Source organism: Pundamilia nyererei, unplaced genomic scaffold (genome assembly GCF_000239375.1).
Source record: "Pundamilia nyererei isolate P.nyererei 1_Seehausen unplaced genomic scaffold, PunNye1.0 scaffold00284, whole genome shotgun sequence".
Taxonomy (NCBI): Eukaryota; Metazoa; Chordata; class Actinopteri; order Cichliformes; family Cichlidae; genus Pundamilia; species Pundamilia nyererei.
In genome coordinates, this window is record NW_005187685.1 from 290394 (window position 1) to 299399 (window position 9006).

General features: G+C 40.0%; 2 protein-coding genes across 7 annotated transcripts in view; one reads left to right on the forward strand and one right to left on the reverse strand.

Moving 5' to 3' along the window:
• Window positions 1–829: 829 nt before the first annotated feature.
• tac1 (tachykinin precursor 1) lies at window positions 830–4562 on the forward strand. Of its 4 annotated transcripts, none has more exons than XM_005750662.1 (5): window positions 830–1302; window positions 2021–2123; window positions 2206–2229; window positions 3958–4014; window positions 4090–4562. In XM_005750662.1, the coding sequence occupies exons 1-5, from the start codon at window positions 1186–1188 to the stop codon at window positions 4137–4139; spliced, it is 351 nt and encodes a 116-aa protein (XP_005750719.1). In that variant the 5' UTR covers window positions 830–1185; the 3' UTR covers window positions 4140–4562. The 4 variants fall into 4 exon arrangements, with proteins under 4 accessions (XP_005750719.1, XP_005750720.1, XP_005750721.1 ...); XM_005750663.1 differs by having other exon boundaries at window positions 4093–4562; XM_005750664.1 differs by lacking the exon at window positions 2206–2229.
• Window positions 4563–4687: 125 nt separating this feature from the next.
• Window positions 4688–9006, reverse strand: part of asns (asparagine synthetase) — a 31524-nt gene continuing 27205 nt past the window's right edge. For all 3 annotated transcript variants that reach the window (XM_005750666.1, XM_005750667.1, XM_005750668.1), the window contains 4 exons: window positions 7444–7544; window positions 6810–6891; window positions 6573–6728; window positions 4688–6048 (listed from right to left, as the gene is read on the reverse strand). In XM_005750666.1, coding sequence (XP_005750723.1) covers window positions 5839–6048; window positions 6573–6728; window positions 6810–6891; window positions 7444–7544 — 549 coding nt within the window. In that variant the 3' untranslated portion in view covers window positions 4688–5838. The remainder of the gene's footprint in view (window positions 6049–6572; window positions 6729–6809; window positions 6892–7443; window positions 7545–9006) is intronic.

Genomic DNA, 9006 nt, shown 5'->3' on the forward strand with positions numbered 1-9006 from the left:
CAATGGAACAGTTGATAATAGTTTTCATTTCCCGGTCAACTATGAATCCATTACTTTTCAATGCCTTTGTTGTCGCCTGGTCAACAATAATCATTCAGTTATAACACGACAACTTTGAATCAATGTTATTCCACTGTCATTGCTGTTACACTGCCATGTGTCATCTGTTTTAATATGGATTTTAGCATATTTTGGCCATAATGATGATTCAGATGAAAAATCAACATTAATTCAATCTCATCTTGCTCTCTGGGAAAGATGAAAACCAGCCCCGAAAGACTTCAAACGATCACCACGGTGATTGTACTGTAGAAACGGAGGCTGCAGTCTGTCTGTTCATCCATTTGTTATGTGCTGAAGTTCAGGGTCTGGCGGCTGGGCTTGGGTTGACAAACACTCAGCTTTTACATTACTCCCATTTCTTGGCTAGCTTAGCGTTAGCATGCTGTCTGTGGAGATGCTTGCTAGGAGTTCTATTGCATAATGCAGATGCTTTTTGCACTACACTCACGCACTCTCCTCCTTTGGTGCAATAAAAATTCATGAATAAATGATCAATTAAATGTTAAATACAAATGTTCTTAAACTGAGCATTAGGTAGAAATATCCCTGCAACACTGGCCTCCATCAAAAGTATTCAAACAATGAAAAAACGTTAAATCAAATGGCCCAGACATGTTGGAGCTACTTTGAAGTTTTTGGCTCTGTGACAAGGAAAAGCGGACTTTTCACCGTGACTGAAAGCTGGATAACAGTACTTTCTGACGTCACCGCCATTCTTCATAATAGTGACGGTGAAGTCCGGTGACGCACAACAGGTTCTGATCACTGCGCTTAACAGGCTGCTTACCGAAACTTCACTCAAGTAATCATAGTACTGCTAAGGCGTTACTTAGCAACACTATTCACACTGGTATATAGGAGCGTACGGATCGGAGACCGTGCGAAACAAACAGCTCCAGAAGCTGAGTGCGCAGACAGCGCTGGAGATAGTGCTGTGACACGGGCTACGCGCTATGGACTACTGTTGATTTGTTGAGGAAGAAACAGCGCACACTCCAGCTCCTTCTGGTGCTCACACACCTGTTTCATTCACCTCGCTTTATTTCTGCTGATAACTGTTATCGTGATACATTGGGCATTAGAGTGCTTGTTGTTGTACAGTGAGAGAAAACCTGCAAGATCATGAAGTCTCTGCTTGTAGCAGTTTTAATGGTTCTCATCGCCGCCGCCCAAGTTTCCGGCGAAGAAAATGACCCAAAAGAGGACACTGATTACTGGACGAGCACTAATCAAATCCAGGTATTTATTCAGACTTATACTCTCTCCTTAATAATTCATAAATACTACTATTTAAGTAGCTCATCTTTTAGTCTCCTTCAGTGGATGAAAGCAGAATAAATTTATGTACCGCCTAACAGGCATAAGGAAATTAGTTTGACTTAAGTTTTTTTTTCTTGCTTTTTGTGAGAACAAAGACATCCCTTTACAGAAGTATGTTAAACCCCAGCGTCACACTGTAGGTTGCATATTTGTATTTTAAAAGATATTAAAATTACATGTATACACAAATTTACTGAACAGGTGTATATAGAGGCTTATATATTAGCTTAATCACACTTTAGGAGCGACTGTCGGCACTTTGTCATAATGGGCATCGTCACTCTGTGCGGGACATTAGTAGCGCAAAGATCCATATTGCCAGTCACAATGATGCATACTGCACGAATATAATCCTGAGATGGAAACAGAAAATGGCAAGAAAAGATCCAAATACATTCTGCTTTACTCGGTGTATTTTATGTGGGTGGACCGGTGGGTGGGTCTTTCAGCTAATATTGATTAAGATAAGGTTCTGGCAGAATTCCGCTTTATTCTCTTGTTATAAAGACATGAGCAGGTAGATATGGTATTAACACAGTTGAAGTATAGTTTGATGACGCAAAATTTTTATAATGATAAGATCCACTCTCACTCCACTCTGCCTCTCAGTGTAAGCATTCCTTCTCTCCCTCCACAGAATGGCTGGATTTCCAACAACCCGTTCAGAGAAGCCCTGCTGAGACTGACAAGAAAGCCAAAGCCACATCAGTTTATCGGTCTGATGGGGAGGCGCTCTATGGGTAAGAGCTATTTCTTAATAAAAGTACTTCTCCTATGCATCAGTTATGCTAACCTTTCATTTTTACTTTCATCCTCCCACAGCAAACACACAGATCACCCGCAAAAGTAAGTCCTGAAGTCCTTATAGCTAGAGCAATTTTCCTGCTCTTTAATTAAAACTCGGAACAAAAAGACCTAACCCCTTTGCCAATAGCTCGAGATATGTGGCCAATTATCTCAGAGCTTTGACTGGCGCAAGCTGGTTTGTACGCTGCTCATTTGTGCACAAATCAGCATACACAACGCAAAACTGAATTTTAACATAACAAAATAAAGCTCAGGTAAAAATAAAGCTAAATAAAAAATTACGATTTTAAAACAAATATAAATATCAGTATGTACAGTAGTGGAAATAGGCAAATATGAATATTATTGCCAAATAAAATTGATGAATAGCTACAACCATCTATTACAGTGATAATTTAACAAGAATTAAATAATCACTTTGAATTTACCACCATATCACTTGTGTGAATTATAAGTAATCCTGTTACAGTATCACTTTTAATTTAATAGAGAATAAATTACTAGTGATAATGTAATAATCCTCCCATGTGGTAAAATGAGACTGCTCTGTGGTGTCCAATCAGAGACGTATACATCAGGTGGGATGTATTACTCATAATGGTGAGGGATTTCTTCAGCATTCTCCTCTTAGACACCTCTACCTGAGTCTTCAAGTTTTACTCCCAGAATCAGTCTTGATTAAGATTAATTTGTTCAGTTTGTTGACATTAGCAGCTTTCATCCTGCCGAACACTCCTGCATAGAACACCACACTTGCCACCACAGAGTGATGGCAAGTGACGTAAACAGCAAAGCCTTACAAATGTAACGTCCTGAGCCTTTTAGTAGATACAGGTCGCACAGATTCTGCTTCGTGTCTCATCCATGAAATAAACCCTTTTAAATGGATGGAAGGGCATTAAAAAGCATTCAGGACATTAACCCATAAAAGCCCAGATAAATTTTTACTGCCAGGAAAACTATGGGAGAGTCAGTGTTTAAGCTTTAACAGGAACTTTCCTCAGTGTGTGAAGGGACGAGGCTCTTTAATATCAGACACACAAGCAAAGGCAAGTGTGCAAGGGTCAGATGGACTTGTGTGTTTTTCTCTAATAATGTGCATTTTGACTGAGACTAAAGGCAAAAGAAAATACATTGAGTTTATAAATGTACGGAGACAGTGGGTGGAGAGGTGTACACAGCTGTGACAGCTCTACAGATATCAGCTCGCTCCACAAAAGTGGAAGGTCTTTGTTCCACAAACAGAGCATGGAGCAGAAAAAGCACAAATTCCACTTGCCCACCGTGTTTGTGTCTGTGGGCAAGAAATGCACACTTTCCCAGGGTTTAATTAACATACACCCACCAAAGATTTTTTTTTCCTAATGTTCTTTGAACTCATTAATTAGTGAGTAAAGAAGGTGGTCCAGGGGAGACGCCTGTGTGAGACAAAGAGGGAAAAGATAAAGAGCCATGAGGAGGAGGGGATTTTCTCTTTCCTCTGTCATGGTTTGCGTTTCATCTGAATTAGTCACCTACTCAGTGATGCACTCAGTGCAGCGTAAGTAAGCAGACAGCTAATTTATCCCTGTAATGCAGGACCTGCTGTAAAACAATCATGTGGCCGTTCAGTTGAACTGTTCATGTTTCAACAGAAAGTCTTTAATACTAACAGAAAGAAACAATTCATTGTTTTGTCGATGGCTCAAGAGACATTACAGTTTTCTTGTTGTAGTTGGATGAATGAGACATTCAGTGTTGTCTTATCTCAATGTCTTTCCTATGAAGGACATAAAGTGAACTCCTTCGTTGGACTGATGGGGAAGAGGAGCCAAGAGGAGCCAGGTCAGTTCACTTAACGAGGTTTCATTTTCTGAAAAACAAACTGAATCCTTAAGATGGCATTTTCCCCTTTTTCAGCAGAGTCTTATAACTGGAACACAATAGAGATGTATGACAAGCGCCGCTAAACAGCTGTCACCTCTCTGCTTCTCATCAAATATTCTTCAGCCACGGCACGGGGACCGGATGTTGGTTTTGTTTTTCTCCATACCGCATATAGCTGTTAGCTCATTTAAAAGATGGCATTTTTCATACTGTAGTGAAATAGCAGTTCTGTATTTGTGTCAGTTTGATCTGTTTCGGTAGAAGAAAGAGTGGAGTTTGAGGAAGTGTCATTATAAATGTTAATTTCCACCACCTGCCAGTTTTCTGAACAGTGTGCTGATAGTTTCACTTCATTGTGCCTCATAACTGATTGTTTTTTGCTAATACAACAAAATAGCACAGGTGCTCATTTTGGCTTTCGAGTGACTTATAGAAGCTGCCTTGTTCTTCATCTGCATATGTTGTGATGTAATGTTAAAAATTGTATTAAAATTATTTTATCACTGGTTCAGTCTTAAGCTTGTACAGTGCAAATCAGTGCTCAGTTAATCTAGATGGATGGTGCTAGGGCAGACTCTGATGGTAAACAGTGGTACTGCATGAAATATAAATGAAGTAAACAGTTTCTGTTGCAACAGGAAATTTTATTTTAGCGTCAATTAATGTAAAACACAGAAAAATAGAGACAGATAAAAGATTAGTTAAGAGAGAAATACAAATGCAATACTGCCTAGTGCAAACATGATTCAATAAACTAAGGTTGGATACAATTTCCTTGCTGTAGCATATGGTTATTAAATTACATTAGACTGCAGATATTAGTGATCTCTTCCTGTAATCCACTTTCAAATGTGACCATGGGTGGGACAGTTATATGAAATGTCTAACTCCTAGTTCCCAAACTGTTTGAATAGTCATTCATAGTCATAGTCAAGCATGAAAAAAATGATTAGATCTTTTACGCATGTCTCACTTCTGCCAAACATGAAAAATATCCTTTTACAAAACACTTGCATAATATGCTAGTTAGCGCCAACAATGCTGCAGTTCTAGCTTGGTGATTAAGAGCCAAACAAACTGAAACCAAACCAAACCAATTCAAACTACCAGAATCAACCAAAGCTGTCAAAAGCTGGGAGGTAGCAGCATGATAACACTACTTACTGACCTCAGTCAGTTATAGTGTAAACATGATACCACCCTTACACCCTGTAGCTCAGGAGGTCGAGCAGGTCATCTACTAATCAGAAGGTTGGCGGTTTGATCCTCCAGTATGCACGCCAAAGATCCAATTCCATCCGTCCATTTTCTTCTACTGGGATGCAGGGGCAGCAGCCTAAGCAGAGAAACCCAGACCTCTCTTTTGGAGAACAATAAAGCGGTCCCAGGCCAGGAAAGATATATCATCTCTCCAGCGTGTCCGGGGTCCCACCAAGGAGGCATTCTAGTCGGATCCACGAACCACCAGAACTGGCTGCTTTCGACGTGGTGGAGTAGCGGCTCTAGTTTGACAGTTTGATGCACAACAGTGGCATATAAACACCAGGCAAGTGAAAACAGGAAAGTGAGGAAGTGCTCAATGAAGGTCCACTAGCAGTTGGAGCTTATAGCAGGGTAACTAAGAGATGGTTCAGGTTCACCTGATCCATCTCCAGCTAGTCAGTATCAGAAAGGAAAATCTGAAAGTTTGAAGCCTAATCTTAAAAGCAGAAGAGCTTTGTCTTTGTTCTCTCAGCTCAGCGGAAGAAATTTTAACTGTAATTACACCCTCAAACACACAAATCATTGGTCTTTCTCAGGTTTATAGATGGACAAGGTACGGGCTGATGGATCGATGGCATCAATCCAGCGCGGCATCCAGTAATGGGAGAGCCACTGAGCACGGTCTGGGTAGCGCTTCTCAAACTCCTGTCTATAGTAGTAGGCCTCTTTAGTGCGTGGGGGATTGTGAGGGAACCTCTTGTAAGCTTCCTCCATGTCATCATCGTTCACCTAAAAAAAACAACAACAAAAAACAAAACAGACGGGTCACTCGCAAACTTTGTTCAATCAATCAAAGCATCAACATCAACTAACGAGCAATGTCATAATACAGAGCTAAGAGGAACACCTACAATTTACTGAACCTCTCTCTGCGGTTTAATTAAAGATTTTAACGCTGTCGTGATTAGTGTATTTGATCAATTTTCTGTGGATTCTTGGCCGGTTCTAATTTAAATTTACTTTAAATGCAAAATTTTAAGTTAAAGTAAATCTTTTATTCTGTCAAAGTGGTGCCATTGCACTGAGCTTGGAATTCTGATTTTTAGTAAGTGCACCTGTGTTATGAATTTGAAAATTTCCTACGCTGCCTTGTTCTTGCGTTATTGCATTCACAAACCTGGGTGTCTGCACCAGCTGAAATCTGCCTGAAATCAGTCGAGATTTACTAGATTGTGAGAAGGCCGAAATCAATGTTAACATAAAAACTTTACTGTGAATGGGACCGAGTCAGAGGTTTCTCTACCAAATATTACCATTGACTCCAGATGCTCCTGCAGGTACGTGTACCAGGACTTCTTCACAGATGTCAGGCCATCACTAAAGGCTTCTTTACGCCTCCAGAGAATCTCATCAGGTATCAAGTCGAGACCTTTGAAGGACTCCCTCAGAAGGTGCTTCTCCACTCCATCCTGGTTTCACAGGACACAATACACTATTATTACAAAGCAAAGTTGCATGATAGTGTGGACACCAATATTGTACAGACTCACCCTAGGAACCCTCATTTCCTCAGGCAAGGAGAGGTAGTACGCTGTGAATCTGTGGTCCAGGAAAGGCACTCTCAGCTCCAGGCTGAAAGAGAGCGACACGAAATGAGCCTGAACTGAAATAGTCCATTGCAAAATCAATTTCTATCAAATTGTGTGAGTACAGGACAGGGTTACTAATAGGTCTATGCTATTAATCAGAACTCTGTCATTAATTTTTATTACTATATTTGAATAATAGTCAGCGTCACCCTATTGGTTGGTTGCATTATTTGGTGACCACTATTGGTTAATCACTGACATTTTGGCAATGGTTAAAATGAATGCATTAGTTATTTTACCACCAAAGCTCTCCAGCTGAATTCCCGCTGTCCACTTTACCCTCCATCCTTTCCCCCCCCTTTTTATGGTCAAATTAAAGATGCTTCATGAGCACTACATGCTCTGAAAAGCTGTTGCACAAACAATTACAGCCAATTCCGAACGAAGTAATTGTAATTACAGGACATTTTTTCAGCAGAAAATTATCGCCAACAACAGGCAAAGTGCAATGTTCCCTTTTTATTTTTTGCTAGATTCTTTCAGTTACCGGTCTTAATTCTTCGGGCAGGGCTAGTGAGTAACAAAGAAGGGCTACCCATGTGCAGCAGTGGTCCGATCAGCACGGAGAACATCAAACATGTAGAGCTCCTCCATCAGACGAATGCTGTCCTCTGCTGCAGCTTTGGGTGTTGGAGCCTAGAGGAGAAATAAAGCCATGTTTAAATGAATCCTTTTCGATTGGCATTCTAACTTTAGGTTCAGTCTGAAGTTTTCCTTCAGACGTTGTAATATTTCTGGATCACAAGTCTGACAATTCTGGCTAACAAAAGTGCTTCGTATATTTTGTCTGTAATTATCATTTAAAATCATTTTTATTTAAAGCAATGAAACTTCAAAAGAAAAAAACAAATGCAATGAACTTAGATTTGCTCTACTTTGTAAGGTTGTCCAGATTTTTTGAGAAGTATAATCATCCCAAAGCATAAAGATTTCTGTATTCAGATCAGTTTAAAAAAAAGAAGTCTTTCTTCTGCACAAGTTTGAGAAGCCACATGCAAGTCAGAACAGGAATTCCAGAGAAGTGATCCAAGCATGTCAAAAGTATTCATTCACCCATCCAAATCAATGAATTCAGGTGCTCCAGTCACTATAAAATCAAGCACCTAGGCATGCAGACTGCTTCTAGAAATATTTGTGAAAGAATTGGTCGCACTCAGGAGCTCCATAGTGGTACCATAATAAGATTCCAACTGTGCAACATAGGGATGGGTATTGATAAGATTTTCACGATTCAGATTCCATTTTCGATTCTGTTTAACGATTCGATTCTCTTATCGATTCTTTTTTTTTTTTTTTTTAAAAAGGAGAACACTAAGGTCGATTAGCTTAGAACTTTGTTTTATATCTTCTCTTTGAACAAGATAGAAATTTAGGAGTAACATGGCCTTACAAACCCAACAGTGAGATCTTAAGAGATCCAGCCTACGGCTCTTCAATGGGGTGTCACAGGATCCCCAGGAAAAAAAATGTAAATGTAAAATAATAAAATAAATATTCTTCTGTAGCAATAACAAAGTATAACATAAATTGTTCTGTGGCAATTACACAAGAATATCCAGTAATGTCCCTGCCTACAATTAAACACATTCACTTACGGAAAATCGGGGGCATCTGCTGTGGCAGCCTTTTACCACAAACTGAGTCACTGCTCAGTGACATTCGTCTATCCTGGCCTGAAAGGAGACGCTAACGGTAGACTGCAGCGAGAGCTGCCAGCATCTGAGCCAGACTCTGTCTCATCATGATCACCTAAATGCACAGTAATGGCAGGTTTTGTAATAAGGCAGATCGCGCTAACATAATATGCACTGTTGTTGATTATTTACCTGCCGCATTAACGGGAGAGGACGTGCAAACGTTATCGCTGCTGCTGGGTTGAGATTCACGAGTCCGGAGCGGAATTAAAAACACAACATTCATTTGAGGTTATCGTGTGTTTTTTTTGAGCAAATGCTTTTGCATATTCGTAGTGTTTCCTCCCGTAAATGAAATATCTACTTTGCAAGTATTGCAAGTTGCCCTGTTGTCATCCGTTCTCATAAAGTACAGTGGGGCAAAAAAGTATTTAGTCAGCCACCGATTGTGCAAGTTCCCCCAC